The sequence below is a fragment of the Erinaceus europaeus genome, chromosome 7 (assembly GCF_950295315.1).
Source record: "Erinaceus europaeus chromosome 7, mEriEur2.1, whole genome shotgun sequence".
NCBI lineage: Eukaryota > Metazoa > Chordata > Mammalia > Eulipotyphla > Erinaceidae > Erinaceus > Erinaceus europaeus.
Genome location: NC_080168.1, coordinates 106,115,793 through 106,143,137, shown reverse-complemented (window position 1 = coordinate 106,143,137; position 27,345 = coordinate 106,115,793). Strand labels below are relative to the sequence as shown.

Sequence of the window (27,345 nt, the reverse complement as noted above, 5' to 3'; positions counted from 1 at the left end):
ACAAGGGCAACAATAAATAAATAAATAAATACTTTAAAAAATCTTTTTAAAAAAGAGTGATATAGACAGTTACAAAGAGAAACCAGAGCACTGCTCAGTTTGGGTTTATGGTGGTGCTAGGGATTGAACCCTGGATTTTGGAGCCTCAGGCATGAAAATCTTTTGCATAACTACTATGCTGTCTCCCTAACCCCTATTCTCATGCATTGGTAATGTGTGCTCAGCTGAGTGTCCCACTGCCCTGCTCCTTCCTCTTTTTTTAATATATATATATATATATATTTTTTTTTTACCAGTCATACAATGCATATGACATTAATTTAATGACAGTGCTTTTATTATTCTGCTTACCAGTTTACTATTTATTAATCTGATCAGGAATTGAATTTAGATAGGCCTCGGCTTTTTTTTTTTGCCTCCAGAGTTATCGCTGGGGCTTGGTCTTCACCATGAACCCACTGCTTCTGGGGGCTATTTTTTTCCTTTTATTGCCCTTGTTGTTTTATCGTTGTTGTGGTTATTATTGTTATCATGTCGTTGTTGTTGGATAGGACCAGAGAAATGGAGAGAGGAGGGGAAGACAGAGGGGGGAGAGAGAAAGATAGACACCAGCGGGCCTGCTTCACTGCTGGGATCCTTACTCCAGTCCTTGTGCTTTGCACCATGTACACTTAACCCGTTGTGCTACCGCCCGACCACCCGTTTTCAATCTTGATTGCAATCTTCAAGTTTGATTGCAAACTGAAATAATTAAAACTTAATTCACAGAACATCAGTCGTTACTGATAGATCTCCCCTCTTGTTTTAAGTACACATACCCTTTTATCTGCGTGCCTTACACGTTTCTCGCCACACCATCAGTATTCAGCCTAGCAGCTTAGTATCTTAATTTTCCTTAAAACTTAAACTGTAGCCGGGGAGTTGGGCAGTATCTCAACAGGTTAAGCGCACGTGGCGTGAAGTGCAAGGACCGGCGTAAGGATCCAGGTTCGAGCCCCTGGCTTCCCACCTGCAGGGGAGTCGCTTCACAGGCGGTGAAGCAGGTCTGCAGGTGTCTATCTTTCTCTCCCCTTCTCTGTCTCCCCTCCTCTCTCCATTTCTCTCTGTCCTATCCAACAACGACCACATCAATAAAAAAAAACAAGGGCAACAAAAGGGAATAAATAAATAAATATTTTTAAAAACTTAAACTGTAGCCTACCATTTTTTGTGTGTGGTTTTAGACAGCAACTGATTCTGTTGTTTTCTCACTGTTCAGTAAGCACTTTTAAGTGCTTCTAAGATCTATTCACAGGTAAGATGTGTTTTTGATCGTTACTTCTCATCAGTGGCATTGTGGTCTGAGTAGTGGGCACTGCTGCCAGCGGCTTCCCACCACCACTCGTAATACTACTGAGGACACTGTGTTCTGTGTGTCTGTATGAGTCTGGAGCAGTCCTGCGAGTCGTGCAACACAGGTAGGATTTGACTACTGTTGGGAATGTTGTGTCACCGTCACTGCCCAGAGCAGGGCACAAGGGCTCCTATCTCCCCATCACCTCACCGACACCTGGCACCTTACAGCTCTCTACTCTGCTACTCTAACAGCTTCACTTTGACCTGTATTTCTCTGATTATATATTTATTAGCCTTCTTCTGCCTAATAAGTCTCCTCTTTAGTCAGAGGTCCTTTATTTCCTTGCTCGGAACAGACCTACTCACATGATTCCCTGCTTGAAGTAGCCTCGGAAGGTGTCAGACTCATGGTACTGGACCTCTCGGTGCTGCACAGGGCTGCCCCCCAGGTAGTCGTCCAGCTGTGTGGCGTAGATGGCCGCGCAGCTCTGCTCATCCTGGGAGGAGTCCTTCCCAATCCAGAAGTGGATGTCTTGAGAGAGGAGGCTGCCTGCTCTCCGGGTCTGGGATGGAGCCAGGGGGACAGATCAGAGGGTCTGTTCCCCTCCTCTTGGCTGCAGGCTTCTCCAGAACCTGGGGGCCCCAACTCCACGCAGTGCAGACTGTGTGTGTGTGGCTGAAGCCATCACAGCCCAAGTTCCTCTCCATACTGGGGAAAAGCTGATAGCTAGCTGCTCTTCAGCAAATGTAGAGCAGCAGGTATGCTCTTTCTTTCTTTCTCTCTCTCTCTCTCTCTTTTTGCCTCCTGTGGCCTTTTTTTCCATTTGTTGTTGTTGGAAAGAACAAAGAGAACTTGAGAAATGAGGGGAAGACAGAGGGGAAGAGAAAGATAGACACCTGTAGACCTGCTTCACCGCTTGTGATGCAACCCCCTTGCAGGTGAGGAGCCGGGGCCTCAAACCAGATCCTTGTGCTTTTACACCGTGTTCATCTAACCCGGTGCGCCACCACCCGGCCACCTTTCACTCTCTCTTCACTGTTCAGCTTTGGCATACGGTGGTGCTGGAGATTGAACTGGGGCCCTCTGAGTCTAACCACTATGCTCTCTCCTCGGCCCCAGTGGAGGCCTTATTTTACCTTCTACCCAGGCACAGTGCTGGTGTGTCCATGTGTGTGTCAGCACCTAGCATGTGGAATGTTGCTCTCCTCAACCGGAACGAGCACTTGAGCCAGAGGTGACCCTGTATGATCTGGCCTTGACCTCCACACCACTTTACCCTGGAGTCTGGGCTCCACAAGGGAGAGGCGTTGCTTGTGTGCTACTCCATGTTCAGGATGAGGGTTCCATGCCCACCCTCTGATGCAAACGTCTAACTGCCAGCAGCCTTTGATAGTGGAGCTAGAGGTCTGTTGTACACAAGGCTGGATGCCAGATGCCTAGTGGGACCCTAAGACTGGCTCTCAGGGAAGACGCTGGTGAAAAGGGCGAGCTCACCGAGAGAATGACGTAGCAGTCCCCCTCATAGAAGTTGCCATGTGCACTCAGGGGTACCAATGCCAGCTCCATTTTCTGGAAGGACAAGGGGTGTGTCCAGACCAGTGTCTCCCCACCCACTCTCGGCCCCCCAGTCACTGTCCTCTCCAGCATCTGTCCCCGTTTTGATGCAGCAGTGATTCATTGGTTCAGACTAGGGGGATGATCTGCCCAGGGCAGACTGCTGAAGCTGGAGGTCAGCCAAAGGGGCTCTGGCCCAAGCAGGAGTGGGCAGTATCCCCTGTGTGCAGTGCCCTCCTCACCTTCTTCTGCTCCCCTTTGCAGAGGCTAGAGCAGCCGTGGAAAACAGGTTCCATTATTCTGACCTGTCTCCAGAGCTGGCCAGGGCCCCACCCATCCCCGCAGGGCATTTCCTGGAAGCACAGACCCGCTGAGCAGATGGCAGGATCAAGGGCATGCTTTCTTTTTGTTTGGAATTCTGTACTCCAGAACTGAGTCCTTCCTCCACCTGCCCCCACCTGCAGTGAGCACCCAGGGGACCAAGGGAGGGGAACCAGCGCTTTGATGCAGGCCCCTATTCCCAAACCATAAGGCAGAGAATAAAGGTGTGCTGGGGACTGTCACTGAGTGGGCGGGCAGCCAGCCCACACCCCCAGGCCCCGGGGAAGGAGGAGGGTGTGCCTGTTGCCAGCTCACCTCTATCCGCCAGGTGATGATCCCAGGCTCGTTGCCCACGGCCCTGAAAGCACTGCTCAGAGGCATGGTGCTGGTCTTTCCAGGACTGAAACATCACAGAGCAGACAAGGAGAGATGCTTCTCACAGTGAGCAGCCACCCTGTTGCCCCCAAGTCACTTCCCAGTCTCCGGTTGGTCATTCCACCATTGGTGTCCTTGTGGCAGTCCTCACACTTTTTCTCAGTGCCGGGGGAAATGGCTTGACCATGTCTACGGACAAGCCTGCCTGCCTGGAGAGCCCTACCTAAAGTTTGCCATTTCCCTATTTAAGAGTTGGTTAACAGCCACAACTATTGACTAAAGGACTGATAAATGTTAAGCCCTGTGCTGATTCATTGTTACAATTAAGTCTCATAAACTGCATAATTTTCGTCTTACTCTTTAAAAAGTTGAGGTTCGGGGCCGGGCGGCAGCGCGCCGGGTTAAGGGCACATAGTAAGAAAGCTGAGGTTCAGTTTCACTTGCCAAGATCACACACTAGAATGAAATCTGTATTTGATCCTAAAACCCATGTTTTTAAGCCTTTTGGTATACTGTAACCTTCCAGAACTTTTCTCTCCCTTCAACAGCACATGGGGAAGAAAAGCTTGTCAGAATATTTATTTCCAATGTGAGTTGTCTTCTCTTAGTCACTCTCCAACTCTTTCCCGATTACATTTATCAGGCTTTGTTTGAATTTTAAAAAATATTTATTTTCCCTTTTGTTGCCCTTGTTTTTTGTTGTTGTAGTCATAAGATAGAACAGAGTGAAATGGAGAGAGGAGGGGAAGACAGAAAGGGGGAGAGAAATAGACACCTGCAGACCTGCTTCACCACTTGTGAAGTAACTCCCCTGCAGGTGGGGAGCTGGGGCTCGAACTGGAATCCTTACGACAGTCCTTGCGCTTCACGCCAACAGACGCTTAACCCGCTGTGCTACCGCCAGACTCCCTCTTTTAATTTTTAAAAATATTTTTATTAGAGACAGGAATTGTGAAAGAAGGGGAGATAGAGTGAGACAGACACCTGCAGTCTTGCTTCACCACTTGGGAAACTTTCCCCCTGCAGGTAGGGACCAGGGGCTTGAACTCCAGTCCTTACACACTGTGAGTGCTTAACCAGGTGTGCCACCAATTGGTCCCTCACGCTCTTCTCCAGTCAACTCTCTGATCTTTTCTTTGGGTTTTTACTTCCATTTTTTTTTTTTCCTTTTTGGTGGGGGGGAAATCTTCCGGTAGAGATTGGAAGACCTGCTAGACAAATTCAAACACTTTTTTTTTTTTTAAAGATTAATGAGAAAGACAGGAGAGAAAGAACCAGATATCACTCTGGTACATATGCTGCCGGGGTTTGAACTCAGGTCCTCATGCTTGAGAGTCTAGTGCTTTAGCCACTGTACCACCTCCCGGACCACAAATTCTAACACTGTTTTAAAAGTACTCTAAAACTCAAAAACTTCCTTATTATTATTATTGCCATGCCTATTATTTTCCTAGAGCCTTGCCGACAAAAGGGGAAGCAAAATGGTAAGGTTGGGCCTGGGACAGAGTTCACAGTGCCAGCAGGGGAAGGTGGGTATAGCCTGTGGTCAGGTGCCCTCCTCATTCATCCCCCCCACACACACACACCCCAAGGAACCAGTGGTGCTGTGGTCCAGGCTGGGGGTGGGATGGAGAAGGAAGGGGTAGAGAAGCCCAGTGGACATCACATTCAGCTTTGAGGTTGTACAGATCGACTACCTGGTTCTTGCTCTTGAGGAGCTTGTGATTTGACAATACCCTAACTGATGCATGCTCCCAAGAGACAAAGGAGGAAGGGTGGGTTTGGCTGTTCATAGGATAAAAAGCAAAACAAAGTGGTCCGGGAGGTGGCGCAGTAGATAAAGCACTGGACTTTCAAGCATGAGGTCCTGAGTTCAATCCCTGGCAGCATATGTACCAGAGTGATATCTGGTTCTTTTCTCTCTCTCCTCCTAACAATCCTTTCTCATCAATCAATAAATAAAATATTAAAAAAAAAAAAAGCAAAACAAAACAGAGTGCTGTGTGGAGCTTTGCTGTTTGGAAGCATATTGTGTTCGTTAAGAGGAGCGTATCTGACTATTCTTTCCTGGAGCTTTGGTGGTTGAAGCCTGGCTTAGCAATACCACTGCTTGGAATGGGCTTTGGCAAAACACAAAAACCAAACTCCTTTTGTCTCCTGTTGTAGCTGGTTGGAATAAAACAGAGCACTGATATTCTGAGCATTTAATTTGATAACTTGTGCTGCCCCACCCTGTGCTGCTCACAACTGCCAGGAAATATTTGTTCAGGTTTTCTTTAGACTCTTGGTTCAGCCATTAAAGGCAAAAACCATGACCCAACTAATAAAAGGGGACAAGGACTAATGACCTAATTCCTTGGAGATAGATAATTGTCAGCCTGGTAAATGCCAAACCACCTGGCATTAACAGTGAGTCTCCAAGGCAAAAAACAGTACCATTTCCAGCCAGTGTCTTAGCAAGTGGGAAGTAATTCACTGGGTCAGGGTCTCCGAAATGCAAGAACAGACATGTTCAAAGGGACTTCCTGCCAGACTGCAACACCCAGAAAATGTGACCCGTCTGTGACATCAAAGCTCTCCAAAGTTCCATCTGTCCCATCCTTTTCCCCAAGTCCTAATGTATTAATCCAGCATTCTTTTGACAGAACCCCCTGGGATGGGGTGTGGCTTTAAAAATCCCCAGTTAAGTCAGTGGTCTTTAATCCTTCCTAAACTACCTCCATGAACATAATTCCAAGTAGAGGAAGCTAGTCTGAATTTCTGCATTGTTCCTCACCATCTTTGAGATAGAGTGCAAGGCATTTTGCCTTTCCCTCTCCTCCCGGGTTTTAAAAACACCGACTGTTCAGTGGTCTCTAGAAAGGACCTAGACTTCTGAGTAGGTTTAACTCCTAGCTTAGCTCTTTAAAAGCCGCACCCAAGAAGACAAAGCTAGAGACCTCTCTCTTCTTTGCACTAGTACTGCCCCACTGACGTGCACCCGAACTCCAGGTAGACCTTACCTTGCCTTCTCCACTGGGCTTCCCAGCTTTCCGGTGAGTGAGCAGCAGTGGTGCTGAAGAGCCTGCCCAAAGCAGAGGCTCTAGCTCTGCCCCTTAGTTTAGTAATGGCTGCAGGCACTGGCTTATATTTGCCTGTGTTTGCATCTTAACTGCATTTTTCCTAGCCCTGGCCAATCACAGCCAGCCTAGCCCAGAGCTTGACTTATTCAAACCAGAGGGAAAGCTTTATCTGTTCCTATTCAAAACAGTAAAAATAAGAGCAGACTTTAAAGGCCTCTCTTCTAACTCCAGCTCCACGCCCTGATCTAATTGATTTTTGAAAAGTGCAGTCTATCAATAATGCAGGATGGGGGTGGGAGGATGTGGATTTTGCCATATTGTAGAGATGGATGCATTATGCTGATGACTGGATTGGACTAGAGTGCCTGGGATACCCAAGCTGGCAAGAGCCTCCCTGAGAAGCTTCCAGGCATTTCTCATAGAGAGGGCAAGTCTAGGATAGACCTACTTGTTACTAGGTCATTCTATTTTGCTGTAGGGGGTTACACATCAGTCCATTCACTTCTGTGTAAAGAACGATTCTTGTTTCGGGAGAATCTGTAAAGGGCAAAGAAAGTCTCTGAGTCCCTTAAGGCTTCTAGTTCATCCACCAAAGTCAATAGGATACAAAACACATGCTTATTAAGCACCTGGAAGGCAATGAAGTTGGCTCCAAGGAAGGGGGGTGGGGGTGGGGGTGGGGCTAACACAGCCTGGCTTGTGTAACTTGTGTTGTGTAAGCAACAGGGATGTGAGGAAGGGTGGTGCCCACAGGGCCCAAATGAAGACAGCAGAGTGAGAAGGCAGCTAGCTCCCATTCCTGGATATTTTTTAAACCCACTTTTATTAATTAATTGTAAGTAATACAAATATTCCAAAAATATAAACAGACACTTAAATGGCGTCCTACATTTCAAGTTTTTGAATACAACAAATTTATCAAACTGTGAATCTGTAAGCAAGGTAGTCAAGTCCCACAGCCCACTCACAGTGGGGAGTAGACCCCCTGCCCTCCAAACGGCATCTTGAAAGGGGAAGGAAGCATGACGTGGAATATGTCTATGTTGGGGTAACTACAAGCAAAGGAACTCCAAAGGCCCAAGGTGGGGGGGGGGGGAGAGTGATGAGGGAAACCAATTTAAGACCTGAAGGGGAAGACAGGCTAACCTTCAGCAGACACTCGGGCCTGGCTGGCCTCTGGGGCTGCCTGTCGAGTGAGGCCCTAGGGAAAGGGAGGGCAGGAAAAGGGGGTCTGTTTCCCAGGGAATGACTGCTCTAAACTTCCCATGCTTTTAGCATAAGAAAGCTTCTGGACCACTTAAGAGGTGAGTTTATACACTTAGAAAAACAATCAAAATCTTTGGGAGGCAGGAGGGGACTCAACAGAAGGTCCCAGGTTAACTGAAGGCAAATTTACTCGACCTCTTTATAATAAGGGACCGTGGGTTACGGAGTACCCCCTCTACAATGTGCAGAGTGGAAACTCTTACCTGACCCTTTCCAAACTGGTCCTGTGTCCAAAGCTCCCCCTATGAGGGGGACACGAACATCAGGCTTTTGATTTAGAAGCCCAATCAGAGAGACACACGGTGTCCCTGAAGAGGCACCTCAAAGAACTGACCCTGGCAGGTGGGCAGGTTCCTGGCATGGCTTTCGTTGGTGCTGACCAGGCTTGGTGGCCTATAGCCTCCAGAAGACCAGCCTCAAACAGGAAGAGCTGGTTGGTGGGAAGCTCAAGAGTAGACTCTAGAGTAGAAATGACTCCCTCCTGATCTTACTTTCCTCCAAAACTTAGTCTGGCCTGATTCCTCTAAGGAGTAAGTGTTACAATCTCTACTTGCCTCTAACACACTGTGAAACTGGAAACCAGACAGCAAATGATGACTTTAGGCTGGCTCTTGTCCACATGGATAGACCCTGTTCAGATTTGGCCAAGTTGCTTCTCTGGGGAAAGGGCAGGGAGGGATGAACAGGGATGACATTTTTGTTGAAGTGCAGTGGACAAGGCAGGGTTCTGACAGGAGTAAGGCCAAGAGAACAGAGGCTCCACAAGTCAACCAACAGCAGTGACCAAGCTATCCTGGCCTGTGGTAAAGAACCTCATTCAAAGCCTGACAGAAAGGGGATGGTACAGGCCCTTCCTTCACCTTAAAAATATTGGAGACCCAAAGGAGGGCAGGAAGGGTTCTAGGGCTGGATCAGCTTATAGCCTCTTATTGCTTATTTAGTCAAAAAAGTTTGGCTGGGCCCAGGTGGCAGATTTGACCTGAAGGCTAACCTTTAGAGTGGGGTTTGGAAGCTCCTCTCACAACACTAGGCTAGAGACCTAGAGTAGGGGGCTGGATCTGAAGCCTAAGTCAACCTCCGAGTCGTTAGCCCCCATCTTTTTTTTTTTCTCCCTACAAAGTTCCTGGTTCACACCTGGAACTCTTAGGCACCAGGGAATGAATGATACTGGGGAAAGTAAAATGGCCACATCGGTTTTGGGGACTCTGCTCCACTTCTGTAACACCACAGGGAGAAACAAGGTCTCTCAATCTTGGGACAAGGGGGAGACGGCACTGCAATACTAGAGAAAGGTTCCAGCCAGTCAGCTACCACCAGAACATGAAGCTGCTGCTCGGCCTCCTGTGTTTCTTAAAACTGGTTAGTTCCTCTGGCTTGACCTAGTGGATAGAAACTGGAAAAAGACAGTTGGGGCTGAGTCCTGAGTGGGAGGCCTCCTTGCACCCGAAGCAATTTACAAGCGCAGTGGGATACCTACCTCTAGGGAAAACAGAGATGGAGATAGGAAGTCCTTCCCAACTCAGGGAGGAAAAGAGGGAAGAAGGGGGGGGGGGGAGAGAGGCTCCATTTAAGGCAGTGATGCTGAGTTGGGGCTCCCCAAGGGAGCCCCTTGTGCTCCTAATTACAGCAGCACTTCCCCTTTTGTTTTTCCATTGTGGGGACACATCTGTTGTAACTTTTTTTTTTTTAAAGCATTCACAATAAAGAAACTTTGAAAGCAAGATATACCAAAGCGCAGGTGTGAAGGGCTTGCTCACACCTGTCAGCAATGCAGGTGGCAGGTGTGTTAGGTTGGCAAAGTAAATGATGAACAGAACCATTCCCCCCTTAGCCCGGTTTGAAAAGCAGGAGTGTCTCTGAGGCTCTGGAGAATAAAAAAGCATCAGCCAGGAAGAGGACTGGGGCAGAGGAGTGCCTGGCAGAAGGCAGATCCTGGGAAGACACAACAGGAAAGAGCCCTGCCCGAGAAACAGGAGGGGCGGGACTCGGAGCGCCCTTCCTGCATGGACTTTGGAATGCAAGTCCTTACACCAGCACCAGCAGAAAATCCCTGAAGGGCAGATTTACAGACAACTGTCCCATGCTCAGCCGACTAACAAGCCAAAGGGACACACATTCACGCTTTCAGGATTTTCCTCTTCCTGCACCCCCAGTGCCTCCCAGTCATCTTAGCCCCAGGGCTGTAGCTCTGCGGAAACAAAACAGGTCCAACACTCCATGTTTAGAAAGAGAATTTTAAAACAGAGTCAAAAGAACGGAAATCAATCATCTGTCCTCTTCCAGGGCAGATACTGTGAACCTCCTTCCCCATAGGTTCAAGACTATGGCTAGGTGGTGAGGAAGGCAGGTCTGGTACCCAAGCCTTGGGGAGACCCCAGAGAGAAGGCCCAAACCAGGCACTCAGCTGGAGGCGAGTGCACAGGCCTTGGCGGCCACTGAGGCTACAGGTCCTGGGAGCAAGTTTTCCTCTTCCCAGAGATGCAGAGATGTCATCTGTCTGTCTGCAGCAGCTGGCTGGAGAAAGGTTTCAGAAAGGGGGAGGGGGAGTCCCCTAGGGCACCAGAAGGCAGCCTCTTGCCCTCCTTTCTCCTTGGCCTGAGCCTTACAACACTGAGCAAAGGCCATGGTTTGGCAACGGAGCCTTCAATTGTCTTCATCCTGCTAGAGCTCAGTGGCTCTTAGGGTGACTGGATAAAATGACAGGCTTAACTTAGGGAGAATTTTAGTCTTTCAGATTCTCCCTCAACCTGAAATAATTATACCCCAGGGCTATGGTTCAAGGCAAGATACACACACACACACACACACACACACACACACACACACACACACACACACACACACACACACACACCCCATGGGAGCCCAACTCAGGGAGTAGGTAGTTCTGGCTATAGTTGGTTTGATATTTGCCTACTCGGCATCTAACCTGTCCTAAATCTTTGTAATCATTTCTATTTCCAAGCTTCATTTGGTGAGATGCTCCGGATCCCACTCTGTCAGGCTGATCATGAAGGCACAGTGTAGGCAAGTCCCCTTAACTGGGATGGCCGCTGCTTGGAAGCAGGGAGGACTAAGGGGCCCGCAGCTGCCCAAGGCTGGTGTAGACATCCTCTGCTCCGCTCAGTTCCTCAAAGATGGGGATCAGATTCAGCAACTCAGTGTCTGCCATGTCATCAAACCAAGACTGCACAGGTACCTAGAGCAGAGAGATGGTGCTGTGAATCTGACTGCCAGTTCTCACTCCTCCAGCTGAGCCCCGGGGGGCTGGCTGGCTGATCTGGAGTAGTCCCTCCCTCCAGTAAAGCTCACAGTTCCTGCCCTAACCCGTCTCCCACACAGGGCAGGTACGCACTGCATTCTCAGGGTGGAAGATGTAGGAAGCAGGCGAGTTGTCCAGTATGAGGGTTTTCCGCAGGTCTCTTCCCAGGCGGCTGAGGTCCTTGACGTAACAGCCCTGGTGGAACACACAGGATTCCCGGAAGAGGCGGGCCCGAAACACTCCACACCTGTCCAGCAGATCTGTCACAGGGTCGGCATACTGGGAAAAGGGAAGACGCTTTGGCTTGCTGCAGTCCTGGCTCCTACTGCCCTCCCCGGTTCTTTTCTCCCTGGCTGCCCACAGGTACCTTGGCCAGGCTGGCAGTGAAGAGGACGCATTCAAAGAGCTCCCCCATTCTTCTCAGGAACTCATCCACGTAAGGCCTCTTGAGCACATAAACCTGAGAAAAAACAGAGTGGCTTGTTGGTGGCACCTCTGTGACAGAAGCATCGTCGCCACCACTGACACAAAGAGCAGTAAGTGGGTTCACACCTTACTCTGTGCAGACAGACTAGCAAACTCCAGCCTCTGGGGCCACCTGGCTGGAAGTCCCCTGCCCAACAAACCAGGTTATTAACACCAGCTTCTCACCAGGCTTCTGCTGGCTGGGTGGCCCTACCTTGACCCAATTCAGGAAAAAATGCATCTGACCATGTCCCGGGGTCATCTGTTTCCAGCGGTGAATCATCAGCTGCCTCCAGAAACAAGTAATCAAGAATAGGCCTCACAGATGGAAACAGCCTATCCTGGATTACTTGAATCCAGCCACAGCCTCTGTGGGAGTTTCCTGTCCTTGGCTCTGGAAGGACAGTATGTCCACGTCCCTTGTCAGGAAAGGCTGCAGACACTTTCCACACTCTCAAGCCCTCATGCCTTCTCTAAAATACACCAGGGGAAAGTGATGTCTCCCCTCAGTGACTACAGACATCCACTAGCATCTTGCTCTCGATGCCCCCCACACACACCCTTTTTGTGCTTATTCTGTCAACCACCCCAAACACTGTCCTCCTTACAGGATCTTGCATAGTTTGGCCCAAAATGTTCACTGGCTGTCTGTCCTTCCAGGTCTGCATTTTACCGTTTCCCTTCCCCTCCCAGCCAGCCCACACAAACTACTAGGATAATCCCATCAAAGCCTTTATCCTTATCTTGTCACTCTCTGCTCAAATAGTGTGTACCTGCCAAGACTCCCTTTCATCAGATTCCCCCCAACTTTTGTAGTAGGCACAATCCACTTCAGGCTCCCACAGTCAGGCTCCTGTTTACTTGCCATTTCTTCAACCTTGTCTTTGACAAGCCCTGTGCTTTTCCTGCTTATCCTGAGTTAGGCATCCCCTGAAAGCCTACCTTCTGCAGGCAGTCACCCCCCCCCCCCAAATTATGTTTTACACCAGTCTTACACACACGAGTCTACTGCTTCTAGAGGATTTTCCCCCTATTTAATTTCAGATACTGGGGCTGGAAAGACGGTTCACTTGGTAAGGCAAGTGCCTTGCCATACACACAGCTCAGGTTTGTGGCCCAGGCAGGCAGACCACATGGAGTATTATGGCACTGGGGAGAGCTTCGGTGCTGTGCTGTCTCTCCCTCTCTCTGTCTGCCATCAGTCTATCTGAAAAGGTTGGTCTAAAAGGTGAAATTGCAAGTCTGAGGCCACAGGACACCAAAATAATAACAATAGTAATTTTAGATAGAAAGGGAGAGACAGAAGAGAGAAATCACAGCAATGATCTATCATTCAGTGAGCTTCCCACAACACCATGGTGCTCCCATGTGGTGCTAAGGGCTTGAACCCTGGGTCTTCAGGCATGGTAAGGTAGGTGTGTGTTCTAGCGTAGAGTGAATATTCTCCCGGTCCTCCTCCTCATTACCATCCTTCACACACCCTCCTTTAGTAGCCAGAGTTTATATTTGCCTGGCTGAAATGATACCTTTGTCTTTCCTCTGGAAGGTCTGTGCATTTCCACACCCTCAGCTAGACTGTAAAGGGCTGTTAGGCAGAGGGCAGGCAGGCTGAGGGTGAAGCCTGGCTCTGACCAGGGGCTGGAGTGAGGCCTGGCACAGTACTTCAGGTGGGGGTGGTGATGGACACAGGACAATAATGACAACCAACAGAAGTCCTACACCTCATCTCTGTACAAGTAAGTGACTGCCATTGACCAGGACATGCAAACAAGTATCAGGACTACCAGTACTACCTGATGGTCCTTGACTCTCAGCCCAGCTGGCAGGTCTTCAGGCAAGCACTCTGAGCCAATAATGGGTTTTCACCATTGACTATTAAGCCAGGGCTGAGCAGGGAATGTAGGGCCAGGGCCTGACCCTATTTAGATTCAAGTGCTCTTTAACTGGGGCAGGATCCAATGTGGGGACTCAGAGGAAAGAGCTACAACTAAGATTTCACACAAGGGGCTGGGATTTGGTGGTAGAGTGCACGCATTACCATGTGCAAGGACCCGGGTTCAAGTCCCAAGTTCCCACCTGCAGTGGTGAAGCAGTGCTATAGGTATCTCTCCCTTTATCTCCCCCTACTCTTTTAATTTCTGTCTATAGTAAAATAAAAGAAAAAATACATATTGGGAATGGTGGATTCATTGTTAAGGCACTGAGCCCCAGCAATAGTCATGGTGGCAATAAAATAAATAAATATTTATAAAAGAAAGGGGGAGGAAGGGCTGGAGAGACAGCATAACGGTTATACAAAAGGACCTTCATGTCTGCGACTCCAAGGTTCCAGGTTCAGTCCCCAGCACAACCATAAGCCAGCACTGAGCAGTGCTCTGACTTTCTGAGTCTTTATATATGCTTCTTTCATTAAAATAATTTAAAGGGGGGGGGCAGTGACACAATTGGTTGAGTGTACATGTTACAATGAGAAAGGACCTGGCTTTTGTAGTTCCCACCTACAGGAGAAAGCTTCTCGAGCAATAAAGCAGCACTGCAGGTGTTTCTCCCTCTTCCCTCTCAATTTCTGACTCTATCCAATAAATAATATTAAAGAAAAAAAAAAAAAAAAGACAAAAAGACTTCATATAGGAGACACCAAGGCTGAGGAAAAAAAAAAAAAGAAAAAGAAATACACTTGATGGACTAGTTGGGCATAAGAAAGGAAAATAGCTCATATGGGCTGGGGAGATAGCAACTCGTTATACAAAAGACTTTCATGCCTGAGGCTCTCGGGCTCAATGCCTAGCACCACCATAAGCCAGAGCTGAGCAGTGCTAGGGTCTGTTTCTTTTTCTCATAAACAACAACAACAACCACAACCTCATACTGACTAGAGGGAATGGAATCAACCACGAAGTTGTGCTGGCCACAATCAGGGGTGTGTTAGTCAGTAAATGACAGTTATTGTTATTATACAGAAATGACTAAATCACCACGTGCAGCTCGGGAGGTGGCACAGTACAGAAAGTGACGGACTCTCAAAGCACAAGGTCCAGTTCACTTTCTGGCATCATATGTGCCGGTGATGCTCTAGCTGTCTCTCTCTCTTTAAAAAATATTTTATTTATTTATTCATGAAGAAGATAGGCAGAGAAAGAAAGAATCAGACATCACTCTGGTACGTGTTACCAGGATTGAACTCGTGACCTCATGTTTGAGAGTTCAATGCTTTATCCACTGCTCTACCTCCTGGACCACACCCTGGGGCTCTCTTTCTATCCTCTTTATGAATAAAGTCATAGAAAAAAAAAAGTGCAGTTACAGGACAGGGGTCAATTGATAGAAAGGGGTGGGGAGTGGAGGTGGACTCCAGTCCTCGAGTTGGGTGTGGCCTGACAAGCAGCTCACCTGGTGAGTGGTCCCCTCAATCTCAACAGGCACGATGAAGTCAGCGTTGTTGATTGGCTAGAAGGCAGAAAAGTCGCACAGGTCAATGTGAACTGGCAATGAGACTCCACTCTGTCACAGCTCCTGCCCTGTTCCCAGGGAGGAGGGGACAGGTCTTAAGACACTTTGCAAAGCTCCTCAGGCTGCCCCACTGAAACATTTTTCATCCCAGTTCAGGGGACAATAGCCCCTTTCTGGATTCCCTATCACACCTCCTACATTCTACCCACGTTGAGAAAGGCTCAGGATCTTCTTCTTTTTAAAAAATATTTATTTCCTTTTTGTTGCCTTTGTTGTTTTTATTGTTGTTGTAGTTATTATTGTTGATGTCGTCGTTGTTAGATAGGACAGAGAGAAATGGAGAGAGGAGGGGAAGACAGAGAGGGAGAGAGAAAGACAGACACCTGCAGACCTGCTTCACCACTTGTGAAGTGACTCCCCTGCAGGTGGGGAGCAGGGGCTCGAACCGGGATCCTTATGCCAGTCCTTGTGCTTTGCGCCACGTGTACATAACCCGCTGCGCTACCGCCCAACTCCCTAGGGTCTTCTTGAGTTAGAAGCACACCTTGGTGAAATAGAGAGGGCAGGTTGTAGGGCAGCCCATCCTCTATAGGCCTGTGTGGACAGAGCTCTGGGAGCTCACTGTGCTGTGACTGGGGGGTTGGAGGGGAGACCAGGACAATAGCCTGTGTGCAGGGAGGAACAAGGTCCTGCTCAAGATTCTTCAGTGTGGCTCTTAGATATCTGCAGTGCCAGTGTGGACAAAATGCCAGAGATGCTGCCCCCCACCCCTCACTACCCTCCGTCATTGACTTTAGATGGTCTCCTAGCACCGTGGGCATACAAGAGCTCCAGATGCTGATTTACCTTGAAGGAACTATGCACAAGTGTTTCGTCCAAGTCGATGACTACACAAATCCTTCCTTGATCTTCCTCTGTCACCTCTGGGAGGAGGCAGGTTCCTGGGATCTAAAACCAAACAGCAAACAAAAAGCATCTCTTAGACTAAAATAAATGAGGGGTATCAGAGGGTGATAGGTGTGAAAGGGCAGAGCTTTGGGAAAGACATATACACACACAGAAGCATGGAGATTGCACTCCTGAAATGATATGGTACTGTAAACCAATGATAAGTGCTTTTCTTTTCCTCCATCTCTGGGGCTTTATTGTTCCAGGCTGACCTTTTCGTATAGAAACAGGTGGGGGAGGGGGGATGTGAGCTCAGATCTACAGGGATGCAGAGGTCACATAGGCTCCTAAACTGAATAGGGGCCCCAGATCACATCAAATTGATGGGGTTTACAGTCAACAGTATTTATACCCCTTTCCCCTATTTGGGAGCTACTCTCTCCCCTGATCCAGCTTTCTGGTCCTTTTTCCAGCCATGACATCATCTCCCTAGGCAATAACTTGGATCCACCTACATGTCAGATTTCAGGCTCAGGGGAAAAAAGAAAAAGAAGAAGAAGAAAAAATCTAGTATAGCCACAGGCCTTTTGGAATATAACTAAACTAGGCCTACTAGCTACCTACAAAATGGAGGACCCTCCAACTCTTCATCAGCACCATTCCAGCCTTTAGGTCCATGATTGGTCAACAATTTGTTTGGCTTTATATGTTAACTCTCTTTTCAACCACCAGGTTCCAGATACTAGCATGATGCCAACCAGACTTCCCTGGACAGACAACCCCACCAATGTGTCCTGGAGCTCCGATTCCCCAGAGCCCTTCCCCACTAGGGAAAGACAGAGACAGGCTGGGAGTATGGATTGACCTGTCAACGCCCATGTTCAGTGGGGAAGCAATTACAGAAGCCAGACCTTCCACCTTCTGCATCCCACAATGACCTTGGGTCCATATTCCCTAAGGGTTAAAGAATAAGAAAGCTATCAGGGGAGGGGATGGGATACAGAGTTCTGGTGGTGGGAATTGTGTGGAGTTGTACCCCTCTTATCCTATGGTTTAGTCAATGTTTCCTTTTTATAAATAAAAAATAAAAAAAAAAAAGAAAGAAAAAGAAACAGATGGGGGTAAGGGCATGGGGACATGGTACCAAAGTGTCCTTCAATGTGGTAGAGGACCAGCTGGGTCATGTGGCTGGCAAAGCAACACACTATCCAAGTGAGCTATTTTAAAAGAAATAAGTAAATAAAACTAGAGCCAAGCTGCTGACATCTGACACCAAGAAAGCTCAATCATTTTCCTTAGTAGATTTTTTTAAAAAAATGATTTATTTATTCATGAGAGAGACAGGAGGAGAGAAAGAACTAGATAGCACTCTGGTACATGTGCTGCTGGGGATTGAACTCAGGTTTCACGGTTGAGAGCCCAATGCTTTATCCACTGCGCCACCTCCCAGACTACTCCTTCGTAGAATTTTCAAAAAGAGCCAGGCTCATGGAGGTGATGAAGATCCTCAACTTCACCTACCCAGGAGAGGTACCACATTTTAGGCCAGGAGGTAGCACACCTAGGTTCAAGCCTGGTCCCCACCTGCAGGGGGAAAGCTACACAAGTGGTGAAGCAGGGCTGCAGGCGTCTGTTTCTTTCCCTACCTTTCCCATGCCTCTCAATTTCTGCCTCTCTATCCAGTAATAAATAAATAAAAGAGAGAGAGATATGATGCTGAGGAATTATTCTGATGCAGTCTCTGCCCCCAGGTTTTACCACGCCCTGCGAAATCCTAGCAGTGCCCCCTTCAACCAATCCTGCCCCCACACGTCACCCCTGGTTGTTGCCCAATAAAAGCTCTCTCATTCCCCCCCCCCATTCTCTCTGTTGGCTCTCTCTCTCTCTCTCTCTCAGCGCCCCTTCCTTCTTGCCCGGTGGTGAGGTAGTGGGGACGGCCATTGTTGGCTGACTCCGTGTGGCCTGAGCCCCCACATCCTATAATAAAGATTCGTGTACCCCATTTGCTCCGGACCTCCTCCCTCTCTCTTCTCCGTGGCGCAGCCCGACACCTGGCCACGACCAACAGAGATACCACACTTCTGGCTCCTTGGCTTCAGTTTCCCACTGAGAATGAGATCATCTGGATATTAGGGACAGGGGTCAGGGTTGGTGTGGGATGAACAGCCATCCTTCCCCTTAAATCTGCTGTCTTGCACAGAGTAGGACTACAGCAAATATCTGGAACCAATGGCATTCACACATCAGTGTGAAGCACTGGGGAATGGGATCCACCCCGGGAGTCAGCAGGAAGTGAGGGGTCCTGGGCTTCTGTGCATGTACCCCATGAGGCTCACACACCTGATAGAACTGGTACTGGAGACACTGGAGCAGATCCGACTGTGGGAGAAATGGGAGGCCGTCAGTAAGTTCATCCACTGCCCTCCCCCCACTCAAAGTCCACGGCTTATGTTTCAGGCCTGGAGGGTAGTCTTCTCCCCAAAACCCCACCCCCAAGAAGATCCTGACATGACAAAAGCAACTTTCCAGAGAGATAAGTGAAGGAGGGGAAAGGGCAGCGGCTGGCTTCCACTCCAGGCCCAATGGAGCAAACTATTTCTGGAGAGACTGAGGCACATAGGACTTGCGCTGCTGCTGCTGGTATACGACAGGGAAGACAGAACCAGATCTGAATTCCATTCTGTGGTGGCTTAGTACTTTGCTTAGCTACTGCACCTAGGCTTCTCTCTACAAACATGAGTTTTCTATGCCTGCTCCAGAGGATACCTGAAGGGCCAGTGGGAGGATGGGATAGGAGCCCCTACAAATAATCAAGTGAAGCAGTGTGAAGCCACATGAGCTCCTGAAATATGAGGGAGGCAGAAGCAGAGATCAGAAAGGCTTTCCTCTCACCACTAACAACAATACTGTTATGACTGCAAAAAAGTAAAGTAGCAAGTGTTCTTAATGGAAATGCTGAACAAAAATTAACATGCTAGCGCTCTGGAAAACTCAATACTGGCCTTTTAGTATATCTCCTTCAAGTGCATTTTAGCAGTCTCCACCCCACATGTAATTTTATTCTGCTTTTTGACTTAATGTTGCAGTTCAGCACTTTTCCATGTCATTGTAAACTTTTCGTAAACATTCGCCACTTACTGTCAATGGTGTACTTTCCTCTAACTGGTTAACAGAGTGATTTTTCCCCCACTGATATACATGTTTTTTAGGTCTCGTTTTGAAAGAGGAAGGACAACTAGATCCTTGGTGTTTCAGAAAGAAGGATCAATAACAATGGATTTTTGGTCCAGGTTGTCCCACCCTTGAAATGCCAGGCACCTTCTAAACAGTGTGAGGATAAAAGATGCCTACACCTCAAATGTTTCTTACAAGTACAGGCTAGAGTGCTAGAAGGGGTTATCAAGAATGTGACAAAATTTCAATTACTCGGTTCCCTGAAAGTCAAGTAACTGCAGGAGAGACAGCATAATGGATATATATATATATATATATATGTAAAATACTTTCATAGCTGAGGTCCCAAGTTCAGTCCCTATACACCACCATAAACCAGCGTTAAAATAAATGAAATATTAAAAAAGAAATTAAGTCAAGCAACTTGTAGCTTTGTATAGAAAACACCAGGCACAGAATTCACAGCTAGATCTGAGTGTGAACGCTGGTAAGTGCTCTTTACTAACCCTGAGCTCTTCAGGGGCCACATAAACCCTCTGGGTCTCAGTTCCCATGTGGAAACTGTGTGACCCTCCTGGCAGATCAGCTATATGGGTCACACAGAACAGTTTTATGCAAAGTGCTATCCAGAGCTCCTGGAACCTGATCTAGACTAGTCGCAAAGGACTTCAGGAACCAGAGGGACAGCTATATGTTCCACAACACAAAGAAGAAAGGGGCGACCATCAGGGGAAGGAGAAAGAAGGGTCACTTCTGGGCTAGAGGTCTTTTCCTACCTGGGCGCCCCTGCCTGTGGCCACTGCCCACCCCACCTCCCTCCAGTCATCCCTTCCTTGCTGTCATCAAACCACCTTCATCCAGCTACCTTAGCAATGGTGTTGGCTTCCTCCTTGTATGGGGAGAGCTCAGTGGAGGAGCTTGACTGACCAACATGCTGGGTGCGAAAACAGCAGAAAAAGGCCTTGAAAATGTTCCGTCCACGAGGCTTCTTAGGAGAGGACTTGGAGACCAGACCTGGAGCGGAGGGAATGAAAAAGGCATCAGCTGTGAGGATTACTTCTCTGCCACCCCCCCACCCCATCCCCTTAGCCTGCTATCACCAGGAAACAGTGCACGCGCCTGGTGGAGGAGCAAAGGCAGTCAACAGAGAAACAGACGTTGTTTGCTCTAGCACCTTCTCTCCAAAGCAGAGACTGCGAGAATCCCCATTCTCTGACTGGGGAAATAAAATGCAGAAAATCTGTCTTTTATTCTATGGTGGAGAAAAAGAGGGATGTACTCCAAGATGAGGCCAGGCAACTAAACACTGAACATACCCTCTAAATTAATTCTCAAAACTAAAAATTCTCCTTTGCATAATTCTCAGAAAACTACCCACTCTAGAAAAAGGAGTAACCCAGCCCAGCTCCACCCTCCCTCTCCTACCAGTGTACCTAAAAACTCCAACCTATATACATGAGAAAAAGAAGCGCCAGTCCCAAGGAAGAGGCTCCAGTTCCCTTCTGTGTCCCAGTGACTTAAGCTCTCTCTCCACTCAGACACAGGCCTTGGTAAACTGCAGGCTGATTAACCCCACGGGATCCCTCCACCCACCCAAGTCTTGCATTCAAGGCGTACAAGCCAAGCAGCTGCTTAATCCTGCCTGGACAATTTTAACAGGAGGGAAGTTTGGCAAGGCTGTCCCAAAAAGGTCAAACTGCTACAAACAGTTTAGGACATCAACCAGAACCCAGTTCTATAGTATCTTTTTCAAGTTCTTTTTGCTTTAAGGTGAATTTTTTTCTAAAATGGAGCAAGAACTGTGACACTATGGGCACTGCGACCAGGAGGTGGCGCCACACGAACACTGCCAGAGGGGCCCAGGTCACAGATCTCAGGGTCTGGGCTGAGATGGGCCGAAGGATTATACCCAAACCATCCAGACTCAAGGCACAGAACCACCTTGCATGAAAATAAATGCTTGGAAACGACTGCCTTGGGAGGGGTGGGGGTGGTGGAAGGGCAAACAGAACATGGCCCTAAGAACAGCTCCCACGTTTGTTCCCTTTAAGGGAAGGAGGAGGCCATGCCTAAGCCACCCAGAAGCCACCTGGAGGTTGTCCTAGAGCCTACAGAAGTGGGGATGAAAGAAACATTTGATGCCAGTTACTGGAGACAGGAGAGAAAACCTAACCAGTTCACTGGACCAAGGACAAGGAAATAGCTGCTGAACAGCAGCTCTCAGGCCATGTGGCAGCCAGCAGCCCTGCCTCAGCCCAGCCTCTGTAGAAAGGAGGGAGGGGCTGGGTAGTGGCGCACCTGGTTGCTCAACATATGTTACGATGCACAGGACACAGGTTTTAGGCCCCAATCAAAGCTTCATGAGCGATGGAGCAGTACTGCAGGTGTCTCTGTCTCTCTCACTATAACCTGCTTCTCGATTTCTGGCTGTCTCTATCCAATAAATAAATAAAGATAATCATAAAAAAAAAAAAGGTTGAGTGGTTTGGGCAGGGGTAGATAATATAATGGTTTTGCAAAGGGACTGTCATGTCTGAGGCTCCGAAGTCCCGGGTTCAATCTCCTGCACCACCATAAGCCAGAGCTGAACAATGCTCTGGTTAAAATAATAATAATAATAATAATAATAATAATAATAATAATAATAAAAATAGTCATGGTCCGGGAGGTGGTGCAGTGGATAAAGCATTAGATTCTCAAGCATGAAGCCCCAAGTTCGATCCCTGGCAGCACATGTACCAGAGTGATGTACCAGAGTCTGGTTCTTTTTCTTCTCCTATCTCTCTCATGAATAAATAAATAAATAAATAATAAAAAATAGTCGGCTCCCCACCTGCAGGGGGGTCACTTCACAAGCAGTGAAGCAGGTCTGCAGGTGTCTGTCTTTCTCTCCCCCCCTCTGTCTTCCCCTCCTCTCTCCATCTCTCTATAGTATCCAACAATGACATCAATAACAACAACAATAACCACAACAATAAAACAAGGGCAACAAAAGGGAATAAATAAGTATTAAAAAATAAAAATAAATAAAAATTAAAAATTAAACTAAATTTCAAAAAGGAAAGGTGAAAGGGTTCCCATGGGTAGGGCAGACAGCCCCCACCAGTCTAGAGCCTGCTCCCCACTGTTCTGTGGGCAGATCCCTTGACATCGCTAGGACCATTAGAAACCTAGAAAAAGGTTTTTCTCAGGCAGAGGGTAGATAGCATAATAGTTATGCAAAGAGACTCATGCCTGAGGCTCCAAAGGCCGGGTTCAACCTTCCGCACCACCATAAGCCACAGCTGAACAGTGCTCTGGTTAAAAAAAAAAAAAGAAAAGGAAAGAAAACGGTGGTCCAGGAGATGGCACAGTGCATAAAGCACTGGACTCTCAAGCAGGAGGTCTTGAAGTTCTATCCCCAGCACATGTACCAGAATGATGTCTGGTTCTTTTTCTCTCTCCTATCATTCTCATTAATGAGTAAATAAAATCTTAAAGTAAAGAAAAGAAAAATATTTTTCTCTAGCAACTAGTCTAAAACTGGGATGGATACCTCTCTCAAACTTGTGCTCCAAGTGGAAGAATCAAGATTTCCCAGGACCTGGAATTTCGTCAGGAAGGAAGCGGTTGTACTGGAACTTCCCCTCAGGCTCACCTCTTGGAACCGGCATAGAGCCCACACTTAAAGAGACAGCAGGAGGAATACTTCCTTGGATACTTCTTTTTAGATAGAGATAGAGAAGGTGGGGGAGGGGGGAGAGACAGACAGACACCACAGCACTGAAGCTTCCTCCAATGCAGTGGGGGCCAGGCTTGAACTTGGATTGTGCGCATGGCAAAGCAGCACGCTATCCAAGTGAGCTATTCCACCCAGCCCCCACCTCTTCAGATTTACTTTATTTCACAAGTTAAAGGTAGACTGGAGTGGTGGGAGGGAGCCAGCACAGCACTCTGGCATATGCGGTGCCAGGGATCAAACTCAGGACCTCAAGTTCCTGAGTCTAATACTTTATCCCCTATGCTATCACCTGCCCCTCCCACTTTATGCCTTTTTTTTTTAAATGCTTCCTAATCTCTGCAGCAACTGGTGGGGGAGGACAACTCCACCTGCCCATATGCCCACATCCAACCCAAGCCCAGGCCTCAGCAGATGCTGACACAAAGCTCTAAAACCAAAGCTGAACCTTAGCTTTCCTCTTGGTTTAAGGTTTCTTCATGCAGAACCACAATCAAAGGCTTAACCCAGGCACGGAGCCTTTCTTCAAAGGCCACACAGCCTTTCCTGAAGAGAGGCCATCAAGAATGCACTCAGCATCTTAGTGACAGACGCTGTGAGTAATCCCAAGAGGCAGGAGGGGTGAAAGGGGCAGCTGGATGTGGCCAGAGCGGCACTGCCTGTGCCCACTGCAGGAGGCCAAGGGGCAGAGTGGTTTCAGCCTGGCTGGTGGTGTGGCCGCAGAGGCTCCTCAGCTTGGTTTGAACTCTGCAGGGGATGAGGGCTTTCTCAAAATCACAATGTCACCAGGCAGCCCAGGGCCTCAAGATTACAAATATCTTGACCTCGGGGGCAGGTGCTCAGAGCTGAACACAGAGCTGCAGTGCCTGGAGAGGTGACCCCAGATTCACAACAGCAAGGCCAATATCCCAGATGTTCCCTCAGTCCTTCCCCCAGGCTCTACCCACCTTACCTTGACAAAGAATTCACGGGGAGAGGGGGGAGCATAATTGTTATGCAAAAGGACTTTCATGTCAGAAGCTCTAAAGCCTCAGCTTCAGTCCCCTAAACCCCCCCCCCCCTTTTGCAAGAATCTCCACTTTTTTGACTGGGGAAATAAAATGCAGGAAAAAATTTTTTAAATCCCACAATGGGACAGAGGGATGTACTCAAAGGTGGGGTATCATCCCTGGCTTCAGCCAGGTACTCTCATCAGCCTCTGGTTCTCTGAGCAGATAGATGGGAGTCAAGACTGGCTTAGTGAGTGAGTGGCTGATTCTGGGGCCTTAGAGGGCCTCTGTCCCCGTGGTTGGGTCAGGATCTCTAGAAGGCGTTACTGCTCTGCAAGAATTAAAAACAGAAAGTCTCCTTCGTGTGAGGAAAGGCAGGTGAGCCCTGGAGGAGCTGAGCAGCTGAGGCAAGCCTGTTGGGTATTAAAACTCTGACTACGGAGCACCAGCGAGGCACTGGGCCTACATAAAGACAACATAACTTCGCTGAGGCCTCACCTGTATACAAGCTTTCCCAACCGAAGCATAGAGAAACCATCGTGCTCAAGTTGATCCTGTGCACTGACTCTTGCAGAGAGGTGGACGGGCACTGGCAAGGTCTCTTAAAACATTTGCTCTCTACTCTAACCTGGGCTAAGAAAGGGTCACATAGAAGTCCAGCTCCACTTGAGCTCTGCGCTACCTACCGCCCAGCCCTCCAGTCCCACTTCCTTGTTGTCATCTGGACAAGATGTGAAAGGTGCAAGAGGTCAAGTAGTACAAGGCTCCAGGGCTGCTAGGCTTCACCCAACCCAAGTTCTGAGGCAGACACCTCTGGGAGTGCAGTAAGCGGGGAGGGCCGGGGACTCGGAGCTTGGTCCAAAACCTGCTTTGTTTATGGGTTTCAAGGTGAGGGGGGTGGAACACTTCAAACTTGTCTCAGAGTCTTAAAAAGGGTTCCTTTCAGTAGGCACTTGGGTGCAGGTTCCCCCAGCAGCCCCAGAGGGAACATGGAATACAAGAGAACTCACAGCCAGTAGGGATTGCATTACAGCTTCCTCAATACAGGAGGGCAGGAATCAAGTGGATTTATTATTATTATTGTGTTTTTTTGTCTCCAGGGTTATTGCTGGGGCTCGGTGCCTGCACTATGAGCCCACTGCTCCTGGAGGCCACTTTCCCCCTTTTGTTGCCCTTGTTGTTTATCATTATTGTTATTGCTGTCATTGTTGGACAGGACAGAGAAAAATCGAGAGAGGAGAGGAAGACAGAGAAGAGAGAAAAACAGACAGGGTAGGAAGACAGAGAGGGGGAGAGAAAGACACCTGCAGACCTGCTTTACCACCTGTGAAGTGAACCCCCTGCAGGTGGGGAGCCAGGAGCCTGATGCCAGTCTGTGTGCTTTGCGCCATGTGCGCTTAACCCACTGTGCTACCGCCCGGCCCCCAGTCAAGTGGATTTTAATGGCTCCATGGTCAGCTTGACTCCCTCTTTCACGCCCCTGCGACCTGCTTTGCAGATACCCTGTCCTCCTGACTCCTGCCCAGCTGTTGGTATGTACCTGCCATGCCTACTCTTAAACCTCTGGCTTGGGGTTAGAGGCTAGAGACAATCAGGAAAGACCTAATGAAGGAAATTCTGGCTAAAAGAGAAAGTGGACAGGTGGCTGAGGACAGGGAAGCCGGGTGTAAAGAGAAGGAGAAAAGGGGAGAGTTCTTCCCCTATGAGGATCAACTAGGCTGGGGCCCAGGCTCTGTCAGTGACTGACTCAGCTACACAACCTCTACGTTTTAAGTTTCCTCATCCATAAAGAGTGTAGCCACAAGACTGACTGAAAAGGTAATCAAAGCTTACTGTTTGTGCAGTAAAGCACTGTGTAAAACCTTAGTGCTAAATGTTGTGCTAGGTTTGGGTCGTTATCTAGGTGGAAATAACCATTACGTGGTGACATTTGAAGCCTTCCCACCTTCAGTGTGGCTTAACTTAGGGCTGAAACATGAAAAAGGAAGGTGCTCCAGGAACTCTCATCTTAGGCAGATTTCAAAACACTTTCTCCCAGTCCCAAATTGTTTTCCAGCTTGTAAACTCCCTGGGGCTTGTTTGTATTCTACAAATAACAAAAAAATCAGGTGAGGCTGTTTCACTTGAAATAAACTAATGCCCTCTCCCCACTGACCACAGGCAGTACTGGACTGGACACTATTTGCCTCTTAAGAAGCGTGTACATGTGTAAACACACACACGGGGGAAGGGGGCAGGCTTTACCTGGACCACACTATTTTTAACCTTCTCCTGAAGGTCAGGTACAGATATCACCACTGCCAACACAGATACATGTCCCAACAAAGAACTCCCCACACAGCAGCCTGAGATTCAGAAGGCAAGCTCTCAGGCTAGTCCATTTCAGCAAGACTATTCATGTAGAACGATGCTTCCTCAGTTCATCCCTCACAAGTACTTCCTTCCCCTCCAGCAAAGGCTTTAGTCTGGCTATCACTATAAAATGGCCTCTCTGAGGGGCCTCCCTTCCCTTAGCTATTGGACGAAGGAGAGTATTTGGAGCATTTCCGGCCTTTCTTGGCCAGATGCCTGGACCCTGCAGCCAACATGCATCTGATTGGGGAGCCCCATGGAGAGGAGTCCTCAGGCTCTCAGCAAGGGGCAGCTGTCCCTTGGCTAAGAACAAGTCCAAAGCTGCCAGGTGGACGGAAGGGCTTCTTGAACCAGTAGGTGAGTGGGCAAGAGGACAACAGGGTGAGAGATGTCCAGATGACCCCCACACAGAAAACACTGGCAGCAATGATTGAACCAGTTTCCACAGTGCCCAACTGCTGACAATGTTTGCTTCAGGTGACAAGGCAGGCAGGGCCTACCCAGCCCAGCACTAGCTGCCAGAGTTCCAAACAGCAGCTGTGAACTGAAAGCATGAACTTTTTAAAATTAATTTTTAAAGATATGTATTTGTGTGTGTGTGTGTGTGCGCGCGCGCGCGCGCACGTGCACACGAGGGCAGACAACACAACATTACTTTGACACATGTAACACTGGGGATGGAACTTGGGTCCTCATGCCTGCAAGTTGATGTGCTTCCTGCTGCACAAACTCTCACAGGTGGACTTATTTATTAAAGTTTATTAACAAAAGGAATGAGAGAGAAGAGAGAGAACCAGAGTATCACTCTGGCATATACAATTCTGGGGATCTAACTAGGGACCTCATACCCGAGAGTCGAATGCCACCACTCCAAGCCAGCTTTCATGGGCTAAAAATAATAAATAAATTAACTGGGGGGGAGGGGGTGCACATACTCATGTGCAAGGATCAGGGTTCAAACCCTTGATCCCTATCTATGGACTGGGGCGAGCTTCACAAGTAGTGAAGCAGTGCTGCAAGTGTCTCTGCCTCTCCCCTTTCCATTTCTCTCTGGCTCTACCCAATAAATAATAAACAAAATATTTAAATATATATATATATATATATATATATATATATATAATAATCAAGAT

At 48.2% G+C, this 27,345-nt stretch overlaps 2 protein-coding genes across 4 annotated transcripts in view; both read right to left on the bottom strand.

The window, feature by feature from the left end:
* AVIL (advillin) overlaps positions 1-6,784 on the bottom strand; it is a 48,913-nt gene extending 42,129 nt beyond the window's left edge. For 2 of the 3 annotated variants that reach the window (XM_060195020.1, XM_060195019.1), the window contains exons 1-4: positions 6,589-6,784; positions 3,527-3,611; positions 2,831-2,905; positions 1,702-1,898 (exon numbers count right to left, since the gene is read on the bottom strand). In XM_060195020.1, the coding sequence (XP_060051003.1) occupies positions 1,702-1,898; positions 2,831-2,905; positions 3,527-3,592 (338 nt within the window). In that variant the 5' untranslated portion in view covers positions 3,593-3,611; positions 6,589-6,784. Of the gene's footprint in view, positions 1-1,701; positions 1,899-2,830; positions 2,906-3,526; positions 3,812-6,588 lie in introns of those variants that run through there. The other variant, XM_007516661.3, reaches the window with a different exon arrangement.
* A 907-nt stretch (positions 6,785-7,691) lies between these two features.
* The window catches only part of CTDSP2 (CTD small phosphatase 2), a 29,521-nt gene continuing 9,867 nt past the window's right edge, over positions 7,692-27,345 (bottom strand). Inside the window, exons 2-8 of the mRNA XM_007516660.3 lie at positions 20,019-20,167; positions 18,320-18,358; positions 15,938-16,039; positions 15,032-15,088; positions 11,544-11,636; positions 11,270-11,455; positions 7,692-11,113 (exon numbers count right to left, since the gene is read on the bottom strand). Of these exons, the coding sequence (XP_007516722.1) occupies positions 10,988-11,113; positions 11,270-11,455; positions 11,544-11,636; positions 15,032-15,088; positions 15,938-16,039; positions 18,320-18,358; positions 20,019-20,167 (752 nt within the window). The 3' untranslated portion in view covers positions 7,692-10,987. The remainder of the gene's footprint in view (positions 11,114-11,269; positions 11,456-11,543; positions 11,637-15,031; positions 15,089-15,937; positions 16,040-18,319; positions 18,359-20,018; positions 20,168-27,345) is intronic.